The 24,712-nt window shown below is 38.2% G+C and overlaps 2 protein-coding genes across 4 annotated transcripts in view; both read right to left on the bottom strand.

Annotated features, from left to right (window-relative positions):
• The window catches only part of GTF2A2 (general transcription factor IIA subunit 2), a 31,811-nt gene extending 15,451 nt beyond the window's left edge, over positions 1-16,360 (bottom strand). Inside the window, exon 1 of the mRNA XM_027553866.1 lies at positions 16,228-16,360. The gene's annotated coding sequence lies outside the window, so the exon portion shown is untranslated. The remainder of the gene's footprint in view (positions 1-16,227) is intronic.
• The window catches only part of BNIP2 (BCL2 interacting protein 2), a 57,707-nt gene that overhangs the window by 15,451 nt on the left and 17,544 nt on the right, over positions 1-24,712 (bottom strand). Inside the window, exons 8-9 of one of the 3 annotated variants that reach the window (XR_003513107.1) lie at positions 24,641-24,676; positions 22,060-22,107 (exon numbers count right to left, since the gene is read on the bottom strand). Coding sequence is in view for 2 of the 3 variants with exons in the window: in XM_027553864.1 (XP_027409665.1) it covers positions 22,056-22,107; positions 24,641-24,676 (88 nt within the window). In the remaining variant the exon portion in view is untranslated. Of the gene's footprint in view, positions 1-22,055; positions 22,108-24,640; positions 24,677-24,712 lie in introns of those variants that run through there. The other 2 variants (XM_027553864.1, XM_027553865.1) reach the window with 2 other exon arrangements.

Here is a 24,712-nt window from a genome sequence, read left to right as displayed (position 1 = left end):
GTGATTCATGGGGTCGCAAAGAGTCAGACATGACTGAGTGAGTGAACTGAACTGAACTAATGAATTATCAAAAGGAGAAATAAACAATCCTGTTTGCAACTGCCTCAAAAAGAACAAACTATATAGAAATAAATTTAGCCAAAGAGGTAAAAGATATGGATATTGAAAACTGCAAGACAATGATGAAAGAAACTGAATATGATACAAATAAACAGAAATTCCATGCATGTGCACTGGAAGAATCAATATTATTAAAATGTCCATACTACCTAAAGCAATTTACAGATTCAACACAATTCCTATCAAAATTCCAATGGCATTTTTCAAAGACATAGAACAAACAATCCTAAAATTTATATGAAACCACAAAGACCCCAAAATGCCAAAGCCATCTTGAAAAAGAAGGACAAAGTTGGAGGCATCATGTCTGCTGACATCTAACTCTATAATGAAGCTACCGTAATGGAAACAGGATGCCACTGCCAATAAAAACAGATGTACAGATGAATGCAAGCGAGTAAAGGGCCCAGAAGTAAACCTGTGTGTGTATGGTTGATTAACTTATGATAAAGGAGACAAGAATGTTGTACATGGGGAAATGACAGTCTGTTCAATAAAGGGTGCTAGAAAACTGCGCATCCTCATGACAAAAGAATGACACCGGACCACTATATTACACCATACACAAAACTAAACTCAAAATGGATTAAAAGCTTGAAATATAAGACCTAATACCATAAAACCCTAAAACTCCTAGAAAAAAACAGAGATGGTAAGCTCCTTGATACAGAGCTTGGTGATGGTTTTTTGAATCTGACATCAGAAGCAAAAGCAATAAATGCAAAAATAAATAAGTGGGATTGGATCATACTAAAAAGTTTATCCACGACAAAGGAAACCATAAAAAAATGAATAGGCTATGTACTGAATGAGGGAGAACATTTTCAAATCATACATCTCATATGAGGCTGATATCCAAACTATATAAAAACACAAAACTCAATAGCAAAACCCCAAACAATCCCAGTAAAAAAAATTATAAATTACATATGTAATACATAGTCTATTTAATATATTCCAATGTATACTATTAGTTATTATAAAAAAGACAATAGCAAGTATTGGCGAGGATGTGGTTAAAGGGAACCCTTGTGACTTGCTGACAGGAATGTAAACTGGTACAACCACTATGGAAAAGAGTATGGATGTTTCTCAAAAAAGTAAAATAGAACTCCCATATGACCCACCAATTCCACTTTAGGGCACTCATCAAAAGAAAAAGAAAACCCTAACTGGGAAAGACACACGCACCCCCATCTTCACATATTCCCAACAGCCAAGATATGAAAGCAACCTAAGTGTCCAGCAAAAACGCAATGGACAAAGAAACTGTGGGGTGGGAGACCAGATGGCAGAGCAGAAGGACATGAGCTCACTTCCTTGCTCAAAAACACCAAAATCACAGTTAAACGACTGCAACATACCAAAACAAGTTTTCTATATCCACACACAAAGAAGCCAGGATACTGGGATACTCATAGGATACTAGGTCAGACCTGCATGCTGGTACTCAGCTCAGAGAGGTGAGTAGTGTCGGGAGCTCATTTTGAGGACAAAGACAAGGGTGGCAGGAGTTCTGGAGAGTACTCACTGGTGTGAGCCCTTCTGGAGGCTGACACTCTTATTAAACAGCCTGTAGGCCCCAGTATGGGGACACCTCAGGTCAAGTTATCAACAGGACAGGAACACAGCCCCACCCACTGACAGACAGGTTGTCTAAGTCTTTCTGAGCCTACAGTTGCCTACTAAACACACCCCTTGATACGGCCCTGTCCAGCAGAGGGACAAGATGCAGCTCTACCCACCAATGGTCAGGAACCAGTCCTTCCCATCAGAAGGCTTGTAAAAGTCTCTTAGATCAGCCTCATCCAGAAGGGAGCAGACAGCAGAAATAAGAACTACAGCTCTGCAGCCTGTGGAAGAGAAACTGCAATCACAAAAAGTCAGATAAAATGAGACAGGAGAGAAATATGTCCCAGATGCAGGAACAAGGTAAAGCCCCAGAGGGGGAGATAGGCAATCTACTCAAAAAATAATTCAGAGTAATGATAGTAAAGATGATTCAAGATCCTGAAAAAAGAATGGAGGCACAGGCCAAGAAGATGTAAGAAATGTTTAACAAAGACCTAGAAGATCTAAAGAAGAAATGAACTAAAATTAACAATACAATAAAATGAAATGATAAATACTCCAGAAGGAATCGACAGCAGACTAAATGATGCAGAAGAACAGAGAAGTGAGCTGGAAGACAGAATGGTGGAAATTTATGCCATGGAGCAGAATAAACAGAAGAATGAAAACAAAAAATGAGGACAGTTTAAGAGACCTCTGGGACAAAAACAGATGCACTAGCATTCACATTATAGGGGTTCTAGGAGAAAAGAGAGACAGGACCTGAGTAAGCATTTGAAGAGGTAGTAGCTGAAAATATCCCTAATATGGGAAAGAAAAAAAAAGACATCCCTAAGTCCAGGAAGCAGAGTCCCATTTAGTATAAACCCAAAGAGGAATACACCAAGACCCACAGTAATCAAACTGACAAAATTTAAGATGAAGAATAAATATTAAAAACAAGGGGAAAACAACAAATGAAATGCAAGAGAAATCCTGTAGGGCTATCAGCTAATTTTTCAGCAGAAACTCTGCAGCAGGGAGTGGCACAGTACATTTAAAGCGATGAAAGGGAAGAGCCGACAACCAGGGATACTTTACCCAGCAAAGCTCTCATTCAGATTTGACAGCAAAATCAAAAGCCTCACAGATAAGCAACAGCTAAGAGAATTCAGGGCCACCAGACCAGTTGATAAAGGAACTTCTCTTCGTGGAAAAGAAAAGACTGCAACTAGAAACAAGAAAATTATGACTGGCAAGTTCACAGGTAAAGGTAAACATACAGTAAAAGTAGGAAATCACTGACACACAAATATGATACCAAATCCAGCAACCATGAGTAGAGTACAAATGCAGGAAATGGAAACACATTTGAAATTAAAAGACCAGCAACCATGAGTAGAGTACAAATGCAGGAAAATGGAAACACATTTGAAATTAAAAGACCAGCAACTCATGGTAACTGCAAACTGAAAATCTACAATAGATACATACACACAAAAGAAAAAGGAATCCAAATACAACTCTAATTATCAAATCAAGAGAACAGAAGAAGAAAAAATAAGAGTGTCAAAAACAAATCCAAAACAATTAAGATGGCAATAAGAACAGGCATATTGATACACTTTAAATTAAATGGATAAATGCTCCAACCAAAAGACACAGACTGGCTAAATGGATACAAAAACAAGACCTGTATGTGTGCCGTCTACAAGAGACCCACTTCATATGTAAGCACACATATAGACTAAAAGTGAAGAAAACATAGGCAGCGTACTCTTTGACATAAATCACAGCAATATCTTTTGGGATAAACCTCTTAGAGTAATGAAAATAAAAACAAAAATAGTGAAAGTTAGTGGCTCAGTCATGTCTGACTCTTTGTGATCCCATGGACTGTAGCCCACCAGGCTCCTCTATCCATGGAATTCTCCAGGCAAGAGTACCCGCGTGGGTTGCCATTTCCTTCTCCAGAGGATCTTCCCAACTGAGGGACTGAACCTGGGTCTCCTGCACTGCAGGTGGATTCTCTACTGTTTGAGCCACAGGAAGCCCTCAAATGGGAACTAATTAAACTCAAAAGTTTTTGCACAGTAAAAGAAACCGTAAACAAAGCAAAAAGACAATCCACAGAATGGGAGAAAATATTTGCTAAGGATGCAACCAACAGGGGATTAGTCTGCAAAATTTATAAACAGCTCAAGGAGGCAATATCAAACAACTAAATAACCCAATCAAAAAATGGCTAGAAGACCTAAATAGACATTTCTCCAAAGAAGACACACAAATGGCCAAGAGACACATACAAAGATGCTCACCACCACTGACTGTTAGAGAAATGCAAATCAAAACTATAATGAGATATCACCTCAGGCTGGTCAGAATGACTATCATCAAGTTGTCTACAAACAACAAACGCTGGAGAGTACGTGGAGAAAAGGGAATGCGCCTACACTCTTGGTGGGAATGTAAACTGGTAGGCACTATGGAGAATAGCATGGAGCCTCCTTAAAAAACTAAAAATAGGGACTTCCCTGGCAGTTCAATGGTTGGGACTCCACACTTTCAATACAGGGGGCACAGGTCCGATCTCTGGTGGCGAACTAAGATCTCACATGCTGCATAGCCAGTAAGTTTAAAAAGATAAATAAAAGTGGGTGTTAACACAAAAACTGAAAACAGAACTATCATATGATCCACCAAGCCCACTCCTGGGCATATATTCAGAGAAAGCCATTGTTCAAAAGGATGCATGCAACCCAATGTTCATCACAGTGCTGTCTGTAAGAGTCAAGACATGGCACCAACCTAAATGTCCATGGACAGATGAATGAAGATATGAGATATACATATATATATAAATGGATGAAATAAGATATAGGAGATATATATATAGATATAGATATATAGACATATATATAAATGGAATATCACTTAGCCATTAAAAAAGTGAAATAATCCAGTTGCAGCAACATAAATGAACCCTGAGATTATCATACTAAGCTAACTCAGAGAAAGACAAATATCATATGATATCACTTACATGTGACATAATACAAATGAACTTGTTTACAAAACAGAAAAAAGCTCACAGACTTAAAAGACACACTTATGATTATCAAAAGAACGGTGGAAGGAAGGGATAAATTAAGAGTTTATAACTGAATCACTTTCCTATATACCTGAAACTAACACATTGTAGCTCAACTATAATATAAAATATACATTTAAAGAAATAAAGAAATTATGGTATCTATACACAATGATCATTCCGTCAGAAAAAAGAGAATGAAATCTTGTCACTTATTATGGCAGGGATGGAACTTGGCATGATATTAAGTGAATGAAAAGTCAGAGAGGAAAAAAAAAAACCAAATGCTCTGTCTTGTATGTACAATCTATAAAACAAACAAAAAACTCCAAGTGCACAGATACAGACAGATTGCCAGTTGCCAGAGGTGAAGGGAGTCAAAAAAATGCAATTGCAAAACAAATATAGAAATTCTGAATCATATTCAAAAGGCAAACCTTATAATACACACATGTATATGTTAAGCATGTGTGCACACCAAGTTGCCTCAGTTGCGTCCGACTCTTTGGACTATGGACTGTAACCCACCAGGCTCCTCTGTCCATGGGATGTGCCAGGCCAGAATACTGGAGTGGGCTGCCATGCCTTCCTCCAGGGGATCTTGCTGACTCAGAGATCAAACCAGCATCTTCTACGTCTCTAGCTCTGGCAGGCAGCTTCTTTATCATTAGTGCCACCTGGGAAGCCCATACATGTTTATATATACGCTAAAAATACATATGAAGACCTACGAGACCTTCTAAAACTAACACCCCAAACAGACGCTCTTTTCCTTATAGGGGACTGGAATGCAAAAGTTGGAAGTCATGTAACAGTTGCCTGGAGTAACAGGCAAATTTGGCTTTGGAGTATAGAATGAAGCAGGGCAAAGGCTAACAGAGTTTTGCCAAGAGAACGCACTGGTCATAGCAAACACCCTCTTCCAACAACACAAGAGATGACTCTACACATGGACATCACCAGATGGTCAACACTGAAATCAGATTGATTATTTTCTTTGCAGCCAAAGATGGAGAAGCTCTATACAGTCAGCAAAAACAAGACTGGGAAGCAGACTGTGGCTCAGATCATGAATTTCTTACTGCCAAATTCAGACTTATAAATTGAAGAAAGTAGGGAAAACCACTACACCATTCAGGTATGACCTAAATCAAATCCCTTACGATTATACAGTGGAAGTGAAAAATAGATTCAAGCGATTAGATGTGATAGAGTGCCTGAAGAACTATGGATGGAGGTTCGTGACATTGTACAGGGGACAGGGATCAAGACCATCCCCAAGAAAGAGAAATGCAAAAAAAGCAAAATGGCTGTCAGAGGAGGCCTTACAAATAGCTGAGAAAAGAAGAGAAGTGAAAAGCAAAGGAGAAATGGAAGGATATATCCATTTGAATGCAGTCCAAAGAATAGCAAGGAGAGATAAGAAAGTCTTCCTCAGTCACCAATGCAAAGACATAGAGGAAAACAATAGAATGGGAAACACTAGAGTTCCCTTCAAGAAAATTAGAGATACCAAGGGAACATTTCATGCAAAGATGGGCTCCATAAAGGACAGAAATGGTATGGACCTAACAGAAGCAGAAGATATTAAGAAGAGGTGGCAAGAATACACAGAAGAACTATACAAAAAAGATCTTCATGACCCAGATAATCAAGATGGTGTGATCACTCACCTAGAGCCAGACATCCTGGAATGTGAAGTCAAGTGAGCCTTAGAAAGCATCACTATGAACAAAGCTAGTGGAGATGATGGAATTCCAGTTGAGCTATTTCAAATCCTAAAAGATGATGCCGTGAAAGTGTTGCACTCAGTATGCCAGCAACTTTGGAAAACTCAGCAATGGCCACAGGACTGGAAGAGGTCAGTTTTCATTTTAATCCCAAACAAAGGCAATGCCAAAGAACGCTCAAAGTACTGTGCAATTGCACTCATCTCACATGCTAGTAAAGTAATGCTCAAAATTCTTCAAGCCAGGCTTCAAAAGTACATAAACCATGAACTTCCAGACGTTCAAGCTGGATTTAGAAAAGCCAGAGGAACCGGAGATCAAACTGCCAACATCCACTGGATCATGGAAAAAGCAAGAGAGTTTCAGAAAAACATCTACTTCTGCTTTATTGACTATGCCAACACCTTTGACTGTGTGGATCACCACGAACTGTGAAAATTCTTAAAGAGATGGGAATACCAGACCACCTGACCTGCCTCTTGAGACATCTGTATGCAGGTCAGGAAACAACAGTTAGAACCCGACATGGAATAACAGACTGGTTCCAAATAGGGAAAGGAGTATGTCAAGGCTGTATATTGTCACCGTGCTTATTTAACTTATATGCAGAGTACATCATGAGGAACGCTGGGCTGGATGAAGCATAAGCTGGAATCAAAATTGCTGGGTTATCAATCACCTCAGATATGCAAATGACAACACCCTTATGGCAGAAAGCAAAGAAGAACTAAAGAGCCTCTTGATGAAAGTGAAAGAGTAGAGTGAAAAAGTTGGCTTAAAATTCAACATTCAGAAAACTGAGATCATGGCATCTGGTCCCATCAGTTCATGGCAAATAGATGGGGAAACAGTGGAAACCACGTGACAGATTTTATTTTGGGGAGCTCTAAAATACTGCAGATGGTAACTGCAGCCATGAAATTAAAAGACACTTACTCCTTGGAAGAAAAGTTATGACCAACCTAGACAGCATATTAAAAAGCAGAGACATTACTCTGCCAACAAATGTCCGTCTGGCCAAAGCTATGGCTTTTCCAGTAGTCATGTACGGATGCTGAGAGTTGGACTATAAAAAGAAAGTTGTGCGCCAAAGAATTGATGCTTTTGAACTGTGGTGTTGGAGAAGACTCTTGAGAGTCCCTTGGACTGCAAGATCCAACCTGTCCATCCTAAAGGAAATCAGTCCTGAATATTCATTAGAAGGACTGATGCTGAAGCTGAAACTCCAATACTTTGGCCACCTGATGGGAAGAAATGACTCACTGGAAAAGACCCTGATGCTGGGAAAGTTTGAAAGTAGGAGGAGAAGGGGAAGACAGAGGATGAGATGTTGGAGGGCATCACCAACTCAATGGACATGAGTTTGAGGAGGCTCCAGGAGTTGGTGATGGACAGGGAGGCCTGGTATGCTGCAGTCCACGGGGTTGCAAAGAGTCAGACACGACTGAGTGACTGAACGGAACTGAAAAATACCTAATGAGTTAAACGCTAAATCAAATTGAGCTGATCAGAGGACATGTGAATTAGTATTCTGAAAACAATGAATTTATCAAAATACAGTTAAGAGTTTTCAAAGTGATGTAACATATAGAGTCATGCCAAAAAACTAAATAGAAAGGCAATATATAGATGTTTTCTTTTTTTTGGCCACACTGAGCGATACATGAGGGATCTTGTTTTCCTGACCAGGGATCAAACCCAGGCAGTGAAGTGTGGAGTCTTAATCACTGGACCACCAGGGAAGGCCCAACATACAGACTGGGAAAAAATATCTGCACATCATGTATCTGATAAGGAGTTACTATCCCCAATATATTAGGCGTTCACACACCTCAACAGCAAAAAAGCAGAGTAACCTGATTAAAAAATGGACAGAGGATCAGAACAGACATTTTCCCAAAGATCACATATAGATGACCAAAAACTGCTCATGATTAATTACCAGGGAACTGCAAATCAAACCCACAATAACATATCGCCTCACACTTATCAGCATGGCCATAATCAGAAAGACAAGAAATAACAAGTATTTGGTGAGGATGCAGAGAAATAGGAATAATCACAGTGTAATGCTGGTGGGAATGTAAACTGGTACAACAAATATGGAAAACAGTATATAGGTTCCTCAAAATATTAAAGACAATTATCATATAACTCAACAATTCCACTTTTGGGTATTTATCTGAAGGAAAAGGAAACACTAATTCAAAATGATATATGCAAACCACAACAGATGCACACACACACACAAATAACACAAACACAACACTAAAGACAGTCATCAAACCAAAAAGGAAGGAAAAAAAAAGATGGTCAGAAACAAATCCAAAACAATTAAGAAAATGGCAAGAAGAACATACACATCGAAATACCTTAAATGTAAATGGATTAATGCTCCCACCGAAAGACACAGACTGGCTGAATGGATACAAAAATAAGACCAGTATATATTCTGTCTACAAGCGATCTACTTCAGACTAGGGACACATATAGAAAGTGAGGGGATGGTAAAAGATACTCCATGCAAATGGAAATCAAAAGAAAGCTGGAGCAGCAACACTCCTATCAGACACAACAGAGGAAGGACACTACATAATGATCAAAGGATCAATCCAAGAAGGTATGAGAACTGTAAATATATATGCACCCAACACAGGAGTGCCTAAATACATAAGGCAAATGCTAACAGCCATAAAAGGGGAAATTGACAGCTACACAATAATAGTGTGGAACTTTAACACCACACTTTCACCAATGGACAGATCATCCAGACAGAAAATCAGTAAAGAAACAGAGGCCTTAAGTGATACATTAAACCAAATGGACTTAACCTATACAGGACATTCCATCCGAAAGGAGAATACACTTTCTTCAAGTGCACATGGAACACTCTCCAGGACAGATCACATTTTGAGCCACAAATTGAGCCTTGGTAAATTTAAGAAAAATGAAATCATGTCAAGCATCTTTTCTGCTCATAATGGTAAGCAATTAGAAATAATTACAGGGGGGAAAAAACCTGTAAAAAACCCACAAATATGTGGAAGCTAGTGGATGTTACTAAACAACCAATGGATCACTAAAGAAATCAAAGAGCAAATTTTTAAAAACCAAGAAACAAATGACAAAGAAAACATGATGATCCAACCTCCATGGGATGCAGCAAGAATAGTTCTAAGAAAGAACTTTATACCAATATAATTTACCAGAGAAAACAAGAAAAATCTCAAACAACAACCTAATCTTACACCTAAAGCTACTAAAGAAAGAACAAACAAAACCCAAAGTTACTAGCAGGAAAGAAATCCTAAAGATCAAACCAGAAATAAATGAAATCAAGACACAACAACAGAGAAGAACAATGAAACAAAAAACTGGTTCTTTGAAAAGAAAAAACAAAATTGACAAATCATTAGCTAGAGTCATCAGGAAAGAAAAGGAGAAGGTTCAAATAAATCAGAAATGAGAAAGCAAAAGTTACAACCAATATCATGGAAATACAACAGATCATAAGAGGCTACTATAAGCAACTATACACAAATAAAATAGACAACCTAGGAGAAACAGATAAATTCTTAGGAAGGTACAACCTTCCAAGACTGAATCAGAAAGAAACAGAAAACATGAGCAGACCAATCACAAGTACTGAAATTGAAACTGATAAAAAAAGACTCCCAAGAAACAAAAGTGCAGGACCAGATGGCTTCACAGGCGAATTTATCTCTATCAAACATTTAGAGAAGAGTAAACACGTATCCTTCTACTGAGAGAAAGAAGAAAGTCAGTCACTCAGTCATGCCAGACTCTTTGCGACCCACGGACTGTCACCTGCCAGGCTCCTCTGTCCATGAATTTTCCGGGCAAGAATGCTGGAGTTGGGTGCCATTGCATCCTCCAATCCTTCTACCACCCTTTTAAAACTCTTTCAAAAAACTGCATAGGGGGCTTCCTTGGTGGTTCAGAATCCACCTGCCAGTGCACCCAGAAGATCCTACACACCACAGGGCAACTAAGCCAGTGTGCCACAACTGTGCCTTCAGCCCGCGCTCCGTGACAAGAGAAGCCACGTGAGGAGGCCATGCACCGCGACTAGAGAGTAGCCCATTCGCTACAACTAGAGAAAGCCTGCACATAGCAACGAAGACCCAGAGCAGCCAAAAACAAACACATGAATCTTAAAAGAAAAAAAAATCGCAAAGGAACACTCCCAAGCTCATTTTACAAGGCCACCATCACCCTGATACCAAACCAAAGATACCACAAGAAAAGGAAATTACAGGCCAATATCACCGACGAACATAGACACAAGAGTCCTCAAGACAACACTAGCAAACTGAATCCAACAACACGTTAAAAGGGTCATACACCATGATCAAATGGGATTTTTCCCAGGGATGCAAGGGTTTTTTTAGTATTTGCAAATCAAGGTGATACACCACATTAGCAAACTGAAGAATAAAAACCATATGATCATCTCACTGGATGCAGAAAACTTTTGACAAAACTCAACACACATTTATGATAAAAATGCCCCAGAAAGTGGGCAGAGTAGAAACCTACCTCAACATAATAAAGGCAATACATGACGAAACCACAGCTAACATCATTCTCAACAGTGAAACACTGAAAGTATTTCCTCTAAGATCAGGAACAAAACAAGAATGTCCACTCTTGCTACTTTTATGCGATAGTTTTGGAAGCTCTAGCGATGGCAATCAGAGAAGAAAGAAGAGGAATTCAAACTGGAAAAGAAGTGTAGCCACCGCTTCAGATGACACGATACTACACACAGAAAATCCTAAAATGCTATCAGAAAACTACTAGGGCTCATCGGTGAATTTGGTAAAGTTAGACGATACAGAAAGACATCTCTTACATTCCTATACACTAACAACAAAAGACAATAAAGAGAAATTAAGGGGAAAAAACCCCAGGACTTCGCTGGTGGTCCGGTGGTTAAGAATCCTCCTGCCAATGCAGGGGACATGGGTTCAATCCCTAGTATGGGAACTAAGACCCCACATGCCACAGGGCAACTAAGCCTATGTGCCACAACTACGGAAGGAGGTGTGCCCTAGAGCCTGTGCTGCGCAACAAGAAAAGCCATCGCAATGAGAAGCCCCCGCCCCACAACAAAGAGTAGTCCCTGCTCTCCACAGCCAGAGAAAGCCCATGAGCAGCAATGAAGATCCAGCGCAGCCAAAAATAAATAATAATAATAATAATAATAATAAAAATCCCATTTACCATCACATCAAAAGGAATAAAATTCCCAGGAGTAAAGCTACCTAAGAAGGCAAAAGACCTGTACTCTGAAAACTTTATAAGATGCTGATGAAAGTAAGCAAAGATGATACAGATGGAGAGATATACCATGTTCTTGGAATGGAAGATTCAATATTATCAAAATTGTTATACTACCCCAGGCAATCAACAGATTGCCAATCAACAGGGCAATCAACAGATTCAATGCACTCCCTACCAAATCGCCAATGGCATCTTTCACAGAATCACAACAAAAAAGTTTACAAGTTCTATAGAAACACAAAAGACCCTGAATAACCAAAGCAATCTTGAGAAAGACAGAAAGAGCTGGGGCAATCAGGCTCCTTGAATTTGGACTGTACTGGCACAAAAACAGAAATATAGATCAATGGAACAGGATAAAGTCCAGAGATAAAACCATGCACCCATATTCAAGTAGTCTATGACAAAGGAGGCAAAAACAGACAATGGAGGAAAGATGGTCTCTTCAGCAAGTGGTGCTGGGGGTACCTCCCTGGTGGTCCAGTGGTTAAGAATCTACCTTCCAATGCAGCGGACTGAGGTTTGACTCCTAATGGGGGAACTAAGATCCCACGTGCTGTGGAGTAACTAAGCCCACGCAGCCGCAGCTAGAGAGCCCCTGCACCAATACTGAGCGTGCATGCTCTGTAGCCTGTGTGCCACAACAAAGGCCCAGTGCGGCCACAAAGAAAAAAGATTTCAAACACTCAAATATCCTTAAAAAAAAAACGGGGCGGGGGAGGGGGACTTCCTTGGCAGTGCAATGGATAGGAATCCACCTTCCAATGCAGGAGACATGCATTTGATCCCTGGTCAGGGGAGATTCCACATGCTTGGGAGCAACTAAGCTCGGGCACAAGTACTGAGCCCAAGTGCTGCAACTGCTGAAGCCTGTGCACCACAGCCTGTGCTCCCAACCAGAGAAGCCACTGCAACGAGGAGGCCGTGCACCGCAGCTAGAGCGCAGCCCCCAATCTCCACAACTAGATAGAGTCTGTGCAGCGACGAAGGCCCAGCGCAATCGAGACGATGCAACCAAAAATCAGTAAGTATGTAAATGACAGTAATCTAAAAAAGGGGGGTGGGGGGAAGTGGTGCAGGGAAAACTGGACAGCTACATGTAAAAGAATGGAATCAGAATATTCTCAAACACCATACACACACACAAAAAAACCCTCAGCCTAAAGACCTAAACTTAAGACTGCATACTATAAAACTCTTAAAGGAAAACATAGGCAGAACACTCTTTGACATAAATCGAAGCAATATCTTTTGGGATTCACCCCCTACAGCAATGAAAACAAAAACAAACAAATGAGACCTAATTAAACTCAAAAGCTTTTATACAAGAAAACCATAAACAAAACTAAAAGACAACCCATAGAATGGAAGAAAATATTTGCAAACGAAACAACCGAGAGATTAATCTCCAAAATACACAAACAGCTCATGTAGCTCAACATCAAAAAACCCAACCAACCCAATAAAAAAATGGGCAGATCTAAATGGATGTTTCTCCAAATAGGGCTTCCCTGGTGGCTCAGCTGGTAGAGTCCACGTGCAATGCAGGAGACTGCCTGCAATAAGTAAGAGACGTGGGTTCAATCCCTGGGTTGGGAAGATCCCCTGGAGAAGAAAACGGCAACCCACTCTAGTATTCTTGCCTGGGAAATTCCATAGACAAAGGAGCCAAGCAGGCTGCAATCCACGGGGTTGCAAGAGCCTGACATGATTTAGTAACTAAACCATCAGCACCAAATCAGACAGACAGATGGCCAGGAAGCACATGAAAAGATGCTTAAAATTGGAAAAATGCAGATCAAAGCTGAAATGGGGTATCACTTCACACCAGTCAGAATGGCTATCAGCAAAAGAATCTGGAAACAATAAATGCTAGACAAGGTGTGGAGAAAAGGAGATGCTCCTGCACTGATGATGGGAAGGTAATTAGTGTACCCATTATGGACAGTAGTGTGGAGCTTCTTAAAAAAAAACAACTAAATACAGAACGACCATATGATCCAGCACTCCCACTCCTATGCACCCTAGTGTTCACTGGAGCTTCCTAGGTGGTGCAATGGTAAGAATCTGCCTGCCTTACGCAGGAGATGCAAGAGAAGTGCATTTGATCCCTGGGTTGGGAAGATCCCCTGGAGTAGGAAATGGCAATGCACTCCAATATTCTTGCCTGGACAACCTCATGACCAAAGGAGTGTGGCTGGCTACAGTCCATGGGGTCACACAACTGAGCAGGCACGCACACAATGTTCATTGCAGCATTATTTACTTACAATAGCCAAGACTCTTAGTCATGTCTGACTCTGTGACCCCATGGACTGTAGCCTGCCAGGCTTCTCTGTCCACGGAATTCTCCAGGCAAGAATACCAGACTGGGTAGCCACTCCTTTCTTTGGTTCCTTTTGGACCAAGGGACCAGAGCCAAGATATGGAAGCAACCCTAAATATAAATGTGGTACGTATATACAATGGAATATTACACAGCCATAAAAGAGCAGAATAATGCCATCTGCAGCAACATGGATGGACCTAGAGACTGTCATACTATGTGAAGTAAATGAGACACGGACACATAACACATGATATCACTTCTATGTGGAATCTACAAAAATGGTACAAATGAACTTATCTTCGAAACAGAAATAGAGTCACAGATGCAGAAAACAAACTGCGGTTACCAGGGGGTTGAGGGAGTGATATACTGGGAGACGAGGACTGACATGTACACACCATTTATGTAAAACTGATAACAGCGCACATTTCACTGTCTTTTTTTATATTAAGAGAAAAGATATTTCTGATGAGCTAAATAAACCTCTGGAGATGAATGAGCAGCGTAACTAATTTACCCATTACTGTCTGTCATCTTCAGACAACAGTCAATAGCCTCATCTTACATTTTGTATTTCTTTGCATTGTGATGGTTTTGCATGTTAATAAAAATGAAAAAGCATTGCAGGTGTTTTAGTATTTGTTGTATAGAAAATATAACTTTTTAATCTAAAAAATAAAAAAGTAAAAAAAACTGACAATAACGACCTGCTGTAAAGTACAGGGAACTCTATTCAGTAATGACCTACATGAGAAAAGAAATCTTAAAAAAAAGTAGATATATGTATAACCTATTTACTGTACACCTGAAACTAACACAACTATATCAACTATATTCCAATTAAAAAAAACCAAACACAAAAAGATATATACAGTCTTCCACTGCAGCATTATTTACAACAGTCAAGACACAGAAACAACCAAAATGTCCATTCATGGATAAATCAATAAAAAAAGGTTTGGTATATATAATGGGATGATTATTCAGACACTTAGAAAAGTGAAATCTTGCCATCTGAGACAATGTGAATGGGCTTTGACGGCATTACACCAAGTCAAATAAATTACATCGAGTCAAATAAATTAGAGCAAGACAAATACCACATGGTCTCACTTACATGTGGAAACCAAGAAACAAAAGAAAATTAAGCTCATAGAAGATTAGGGGTAAGGGAAAAGCATGATGAAACTACAAACTCCCAATTATAAAATATAAATCATAAAATTATAAATTAATAAAATTTAATTATAAATTATAAAATACATCACAGGGATATAAGGTACAGCATGATGACTAGAGTTGTTAATACTGTATTGCATATTTAAAAGTTCCCAAGACAGATCTTAATTCTTCATAAAAAAACTTTTTTTGCAACCCTGGTGACGGATGCTAACTAGACTTACTGGGGTGATCCTTTTGCAGTATGTACAAGCATGGAATCATGTTGCACACCTGAAACTCATGTAGTTATATGCCTACTATACCTCAAAAAATACTTTTACAAATAGTTATTTAAATATTTGTTAAAATTACTTGCTTTAATAGTTTTAGATTCCGAAAAATTGCTTGTGATATGTTCAATTCCTCTAGATGTAGTTTGAGCCACATAATTTTAGTACTACTCCATTTTGCAGTTTAGAAAAGTAGAAGGCTCCACGTTCGGAAGTAAACCGACAGTCCTAGTCTTTCTTGAGCAATCCAGTTTAAATTCATTCTCGTACGAATTCACAAGGGGTTTGAAAGCAGGCTTCAAGTGACCGAAGACACAAGAATGCGACATTTCAAGAAGGCGACCCCTCGATATTGGGGTGGGGAAATCACCCCTGTAGGCTTTAAGACATTCACCTGGCTAAAAATACGGTGCTAGGCTGAGGACCTTCCTCCCAAACCCCTGTGTTCCCTGGACTGTTTACTTGGCACCCGGTGGACAAGAAGCCTCCTGGCCGCCTCCCTTTCCTTCCCATCCCGGGAGCGCCGCGGGACCATTCAGGCATCGAAACTGGTAACGGGCGAGGCCGAAAATGCCCTCCCACAAGACCCAGTCGACGTAACGCCTGCTCTGGAGAGTGGCAGGGAGTGCGGGCCGGTTCACCCAGTACCTGGGGAATAGGCGCTTCCCGCCTCGGAGCGGACAGAAGTGGCGCAGTCAGGACGTCAGCCCAAGGTACCTACTTCCACGACCACCTCTCCCGCCGCAGCAGAGATCGCAGAGGTGGGCCGACGACCCGGAAGCGCTCGCAGAAGCTGGAAGTGACAACACAGGGGTGGGCCGAGAAGCCCCGCCCCTTCCCGCTCCCGCCATCCACTCACGCCTGAGAAGGCGGGGGTGCGGAGAGAGGAGCTTGGAGGCGCAGTTTTCAAGCCTACATCGCTCACCCCACTTAGATCCCGAGTAACTCACCAGGTTCACTACATAATGAATAAGAATTATAACTTTACAGGTTGTCCTTCACTATTAGACACACTATTAGAAAATCTAAGGCAGTCCCATTTTATGCCTGCAGCGTGTTTAGCGTAATACTGTTAAAGACCCTGTAAACTGAAGACAAACTCTTAAGTTTACAGCAATAATTCAAAACAGTGCGCAATTAACACAGCAAGCGCTTGGTTTGTGAACCATATAGTATTTTGATTTGGGAGAATCTGTATTTAAAACTTGTGCCTGCTGCTGCTGCTAAGTCGCTTCAGACGTGTCCGACTCTGTGCGACCCCATAGATGGCAGCCCATCAGGCTCCCCCGTCTCTGGGATTTTCCAGGCAAGAACACTGGAGTGGGTTGCCATTTCTTTCTCCAATGCGTGAAAGTGAAGTCGCTCAGTCGTGTCCGACCCTCAGCGACCCCATGGACTGCAGCCTAACAGGCTCCTCCATCCATGGGATTTTCCAGGCAAGAGTACTGGGGTGGGGTGCCAGTGCCTAATACAAGACAAATACTTAAATATATATTCGCATTGTGTAATCTCAAGTGGTATCCTGTGGAACAAAGGAAGCTGGAACATGCACAGCTGTTTGCCCTTAAGCAGCTGAACAGTGATTAGAGGGGTAAATGCAAAACAAGCGCTACCATTTGGAACCTCTGAGCAGGTCCACAGAGTCAACAGGTTATTATTTGTGCTGTTTTCAGCCACTTAGTGAACTGATGTCACTGTGGATTCCCCATGACTGAACTAATTCCAAACTATGAAATACAAAGTGTGATTATCCTTAAGATAATGTTTAAAATTAAAGCAGGATGAATTCTTTACCCCTCTGAATAGGAAGCAGCACCCAAAGTACAGAAACGAGAGTAAAGGTCTAAAACTATTTGAAAAGCTTGCAAGATAAACTTTGTAAAAATTCTGTAGTGAAATGGGACACAGAAAAATGTGATAAAATGAGTCAAAAACAAACTTTACAATTAATTTATTTAAATTCATTAATGTTGCAAAAATATGGTGTGCAACAAATCAGGACACAAATTATTGTATTCCTAACAAGTCAAAGAAAATATTACATCTTAGTATCAATAAATCAAGACCAACCCTAGTATTTCTTACAGGGACCAACCACAACAACAGCTTGCACACACAGTTTTTGGAAGTGAATCTCTCTCACTGTAAAAGGAGAGCACTGGGCTACACAACGTTATGTGAATAGTGGTAACATGATCACAGTACGTTAACTGTGTCTAAATGACAGCATGTGAACTTAGAGTAAGAAAAATGTTTGAATTCTTGGAATACACTTATCAAAGTGCGTTAGTGTCTAACGAATTCTGAATTGTGTTCCATGTGCCCCAAAGTCTGTGCAAGTCAGTGCCCTGAACATCACAAATATTTACTAGCTAGTTTACGTAAATAAAACTGTTTAAGGGGCATAACTTTAGAAAATTCAAATACAAAAAGTGCAGTGGAGTAGCTAATTAACATTACTTTCCAAGTTCCTCCCTAGCTAAATTGAATGTGAAAATGTATCAAAATTTCAAAATGCAAATGTTTTAACCTCTTGCAGAATGTCTTATAAAACAGAACTAGCTATCTGAAAGAGATAATAATTCTTTAGTAACATGAAAGCACTAAACCTTTGATTTTCTTCTGTTGTATGATGTATTAAGTGCTTTATGTAGACTTTCCATAGCATTTTTAAAGTAGTTCTCAAAACATAAGAAATTAGGTAGATTTACCATATATAGCTGCAGCAAAGTAACAGTTCTCTTCAAATTTTAGTGTCACTCCTTGCCGGTCAACACATTAGTTTCAATTACCATTTACAACTTCAAAGGAAAGTTACATTACTAGGACTCATCACTGATCTGGGTCTAATTTATTCAGAATCTTGGGGTAGGAAGAGAAGGGTGAAAGGCTTCCCCACGTAATTCTTCTTTACTATTACAACACTAATAATCTCCCACTTCTCTTACCCAGCTGACCTTCTCATGCAAGCATGCAAGTCTAAGTCCTTAACTTTCTGCCAGCAACTCAAATTCCACAATCCCTATTCCCAACAGAGTACTTGGTCTAACTTTTAAGTGCGTTAGTTCTTCTAGATATCCCACCCTTCTGCGATCTGTGATCCATTTCTCAAATGTCTATACAGGATAAGAAAAAACATAAGGCATGTAAAAACAGAATGGGGTAGCCATATCTATCTATTTTCAGTCCATCTCCTCCTCCTCCTGATTAAGCAATGTTAGCAATTCTCCACATATAACATGGGGCAAAGGATGAAACTACTGTCACCTTATATACAACCTTTCCAATCTCATTAGGAAACTGGACTGTTCTACTTGATAATCCTAATGCTAATTTACCTGTCAACTGAAGAAATCTAAAAAGCCACTTCTGTATTAATTCAAACACTTTCAAATTCCCTGAGCACTCCCATGACAACAGCCAGAGTAACAGAGTCATTTACAAGAAGGCTCTATCAAAAAAGCAGATTCCTTACCTTTTTAAGTTCTGGAATTGCAGCTGAAAGACAATCTAGCTACCTATATAAACCTGTCTATCAGCAAATTTCAATATTCAGTATAGTTACTAAATAACGATGTCCATTTTGGAACAATACATTAAATGTTTACCAGCCATGAAATGTCAAAAGTAACCTATCCCATAACCCTACATTTTAACCTGAGCATTGTAATTGCCAACATTCCCTATTTAAACTTGCTTCTGTATGAAGAGACAAAGAAAGAAAGCAGAAGGAAATATACATTCTCATTGGAGGTATTACCAGCCTTTGCACACTTCACTCCAGTCTCCTTATTCATGTATTTTGTATGTAGCCTGCAATATTCTGTAAATTCCTGCTTGATACAAAAAATGGTACCAACAGCTGCCATATATAGTACTTCCCTTAACAAGGACACATTCAGTGGCATCTTAGATAACAACTAACTTTATCCCTAGGCCCTACTTAGAATTATATTTCTTTACATATCCCCCCACCCCCAGTTAAAAAGACTATTAAGCTTAAATTGTGGGATCAATATATTGATTACCCTTGGTGCTAATAAGGAATATGTCCAAGAAGAAACGCAAATTACTTTATGAGAAACTTCTGACTAAAAAAAGAGACACTCCAAACTCAAACACAACAAAAAATAGTGACAGAAGCATCAAATTAAGTTAAATCCATGATCCCAGCAGAAAGATAAAACACAATACTATCTATTTATCTTAATCAGTAATGGAAAATTAAAATTAAATGATACAGGGAAAATGTCACATAGTCACATTACTATTTATAAATAACAATTTAATAAATACTTTTCCTCTAGCCTACGTTTTATGATCTTCAGTCTCATAGTTATGAAACATTATGGGGCATGTCCCTGGACCAGATTCCATTAAGGTATAGGTTAGAACAGGTATTCTTTTAAATGTAGTGATTGATAGCACACCCCTTTGCTTATATCACATTCCCTCTGAATTTTAATGTTCTAATAGAATATAGGCTACCTCTCCTTCAAAAAAAAAGAGTAGGAATATGCACCACTTTTGCAACAAGTTGTATCTATAGTCAGGAACAATGCTTGTGAAAGCAAAAGTCAATAAACAGTAACAGGCTGAAACTGAAGAACTGGGTACTAAGTGGGGAGAAAAGTCACTTATTAAAAAGCTCAGCCCAGTTTGAAACTACTTTTCAGATGAAAAAAAAATCACTTAAAGCACTCTACAAATATACACTCTAATCACAAATAAATTCAGTATGATCCTTTATTCATAATTCTCATGTAATAAATTCAGAAGGAATTTATTGTGCCTAAATTGTTAGTTTGCATTTGCAACACAAAGTATTTCTAAGATCTGAGCAAGCAATATGGTTTTGGTTTTAGTCACTGTAATGACGATAGTTCAGGATCTGCCTACAACTGCTGGATCCAAGTCAAGTCAGAGGGCTGCTGAGGGAAGAGTCTCATCCTGGGAATCCTCCAGCCTCTCTCAAAATAGGACTTGGGTTAGCGTGTCAAGTTTATGAGTGGAGAGGACAAAGAGTAAAGGAAATTCTCTTCTGTAATAGAAAAGTTTATACTGAAAACAGTAATGATAAAAGCCAATCTAGGATAGAATAAAGTTTGAAGGTTTAGCTCTCATTCTTCTCAATTTCACTACTCTTTTCATATAAATTACCTTATGTGAAGGTCTGGAGTATGGTATGACCCTTAAATTAGACAAGTACTGAGTTCACCAAATATATGAGTCCCACAAATATATTAGACCAATCTGTTGCTTCTGGATGATTTTGTGTGTAATTAAGTTCTACCTGGGGGCATAAGTACAATTTCAATGTAGAGTCAAGGTACTTACCAAATTAAACAAGGACTTTATATGCTTATACCAAATGAGTCATCCGCAACACCACAGTATGATGATGCTCTAAGACTTACAAAATAACTTAGTTTACAGTACTGTCAACACAATTTAACAGAAAATGTGAAAACACACCACACCTAACTAGGTCGAACACCTGATAGGAAAGTGTTTTGGTAAAGTGCCCACATTGAACGCAGTTAAAAAAGCAGCCCTGTTTTCTAAAGAGAAGACGTGACAGCGAGTAACTCATCACATTCTCTAACTATTACACTGCACTCACACAAATTCATAAGAGTGATATCCTGGACACACAGCTTATTTCACATTAGTGAACAAACCTAACATTTTTATGAAGTTTTGACTTTTGGCCAGAAGATAAAATGTCCAAAATATACATATATACACACAAACTCCAATTCTTAACCTCTTTAAATTCTCTAATTCTAGAAATGGCTTTTTGATTTGTCTTTAAAAAAAAAGTGTGCAATATACTTGTATTTGTGTCTGAATTAAGAAACAATAAATGTTAAGTGAGAAAAATGTTCAGAATGGTACTAATCTACTTAGATTATGTACACGACCTTTGAATATTCATGAAAACCAGTTTAACTGTCCCTCACCTTATAAGCATATTTTCGAAGTGACCCAGGAAGTATATTTAACCATTTACAAAAACAAAACTTCTAACATGCACTTTAAAAAAATCATGGTCTTATTTACCTGCATATTTGTCCACAAGAAAGGTATACATTAAAAAATATTGCTCAAAAACATAAAAATATATATTATCTCTTTCCTTTTTCCATTTAGGCATATAAATATTTTACTGAAGAAAATGCATCATTTAACAAACAAATGCAAAAATTGCTTTATATAAAGTGTGGTTCTCTGCTATTTAGCAATATAAAGTATAAAATGATTACAATATAATTAGCTAGTAAAGAACTAAATTCAAGAGATCTGCAAACCAATACAGCAGTGAACAGTCCCTTATACAAAAGTCCATTAAGAAAAACTCAAGTCAATTCTGTAACAGGTTACATAAAAATCAGGACCAATAAATGCATTATAAATGCAAAAAAGCACTGCTTCATCAGCACATTCTTCAGTTGTGTTTGGACTAGATGCCAAACTTACTGTTCATTTTTCGGTTCATCTTGTTTTCCATTAAGCTCTTGATCAACTCTGTTTAATGAAAAATAATACAGATAATAAGTTATCAGCAAATGATCAATTTTCTTTTTAAAAATAATGACAAATTTTACCATAGATTATTATTCTGTTAAAAACAAAGCTTTGCAAAGAAGCAGACATAGTAAAAAGGTTACCAAACATTCTCCCAACCAGGAAAAGGTAACTTTTAAAGGCAAGAGGACACTGGCAAGAATGTGACTGCTGCTGCTGTTTTTTTCCTAAGAAGTATAAGATACTTCATATACAAATGCACATAAATTTTATTAGAAGTTCAAATTACAACAGGCATATTAAGATGTTGAACTGTAACATGGCTGGGGCAGGGAGCTAAGCGATCTGAGTGGCAGGAAAAATAACTTGTCAAAAACTATTTTGTTAACTGATATATTTAAATGCCACAACTGCCACCAACTGATCAATTTGTATTTTTAAGTTCAGTGATGAAAGTACATATTTATGGATGCCATAATTATTCTCCAGAATTTTACTGGTACACTAAGAATTTGAATGCTTTTCATTTATCTTGATAGTAAGAAGTCACAGAATTTAATAATCAGAAATATCTAGATGTAGATTAAAAATTAGGAGAATTATGTAATTAACCACAAGAAACTTACAGAAAACCCTTCACAGATAATGTACAACAATTTATAACTATTATATTTGTATATTTTTATTTGTAGTACTTTGAATCACTGATGGAGTTTAAAACATCTTGGTATGATATATGAAGATACTTTTCACACTTGTTTCTATTACTATGACCAAAGCCTTGGCCTGTGGTAAAGCCAGATTAACAACATTTAAAAATATTAGTTATACTGGTATCAAAAATTTGAAAGGTACATATTCTTGATAAGGCATGCAATATATACATCAATCTTTTCAACATCTGAAATATCACTATGAACTAATTTCATAATTGCTTTATTTTAAAACTCTGTTCAAACATTTTAACAGTCAACATCTATCTGGCTACACTTACACTGAGTTGTTTGAAACCAACATCTAAAACTGCTATATTTAAGCATACTTAGCTCTGAATCTTCCTATCACCAGTACTCATTATAGAGATTTTACCTTGAGTAAGTTCCCCACAGGTAGCTTCTGTTAATTTGATATTAAAAACATGCCCTTCTATTTTTAAACTTGAATGTTGCCATTTTCAAGCTGACAAGGATTATTTTTCAAGGCTAAAGAAACTTTGTACAAAAACTAAGAAGTGCCTGAAAGATATATGTAATGATTCTATTTAAGGTTAAATAAAACAAAAGTTAAAAAAAAGTCAAGATAAAAAGAGTATTTGTAAGTTTCAAACAATACATTTAAATAAAAAGTACAATTCCACTTTTTTTCTGGTGCCTAAGTTACTTAACTAAGAATTTTGTAAAAAGATACAACACAGCAGATTTCATCCACAAAGGCAATCGTCTCGAAATCTATGAAGCAGCTGCCTTCAAAATATTCTATAATTACAGACTATATTTCAGCCAGTTGTCTGGCAAGTGCACACCAATGCCCTGAGAGGAGTGAGAAATGAGCAAGATCTAAAACCATTGTTCTTATCTCTATCTAAAAATGTTTAGCTGTAAAGTGTCATATAGAAATGTAAAGCTATGATTTGATCATGTGGTCAACTGAATTCTTGCTCATCAACAGAACCAAAATGTGTTTGAAGTTAAATGTGAAGTTAAGAATATTTCAGCTTTAATTCCTCACAGTGGTCCAAATAATAAATAAATCTCACGCCTTAACTCTTATGAAAGATTGTATGAATCTGTTTTGCTGATTTAATTGTCAATATTTTAAAAATCCATTAACAAGTCAGATCTAAATCCTGTACTTTTCTAAATTACTATATAAAATAGTACTAATTTATACCCTTGCCTTTCATCTTCTATGCTAACATATTAACAGATGACAGTCTGTTATGCTCAAAGCGGAAGTATTCAAAATTAAATTAAAGATGGAAAGCAGAGTGTTTAACTATCAAATGGTACATTGAACTTTTAGGTATTTTATCACATGGAGAATTTGACTAGTTAGCAGGCCATTGTTTAAGCATACAAGGAAATCAATGTTGGTTAGCCAAAGAATATCTGCATTGTAAATATAATTATCAACCCCAGGGGGGAAATCTGATATATTAAAAAAGAACATAAATATTTCAAAAGCACAAATTGGTAAGGTATTATAAGTAATTGATATTTCAAAGAGCATTCTTAGGAATTTACCATCTGTTATTTATACCAAAAGGAGGAAGGAGACGTGGTCTTTATTTTCTAACTGGCATTATTAAGTGGCCTTTATTTTCTAACTGGCCTTTATTTTCTATGTAGAGAGAATCCAAGCCACACTTAGCAGCACAAACTTTGGATTCACTGCATATATGGGTCCTGGGGTATATTTATATTTACAAATGCTGTTATCTTTGTCTACAAGCTAACCAACCGATAAGGAAGAGTTAGTCTGTGCAATGCAAATGGACTAGTCTAGATGCAACCCAGTCAAGGTGTGCATATACCTTTTCTTTTTCTTTTTTAACTTTTCTTCTTCATACCTTGGTGGGGAAGAGTTATTTTAGTAAATATACATG

Source organism: Bos indicus x Bos taurus, chromosome 10 (genome assembly GCF_003369695.1).
Source record: "Bos indicus x Bos taurus breed Angus x Brahman F1 hybrid chromosome 10, Bos_hybrid_MaternalHap_v2.0, whole genome shotgun sequence".
NCBI lineage: Eukaryota > Metazoa > Chordata > Mammalia > Artiodactyla > Bovidae > Bos > Bos indicus x Bos taurus.
This window is presented reverse-complemented; position numbering and strand designations above follow the sequence as displayed.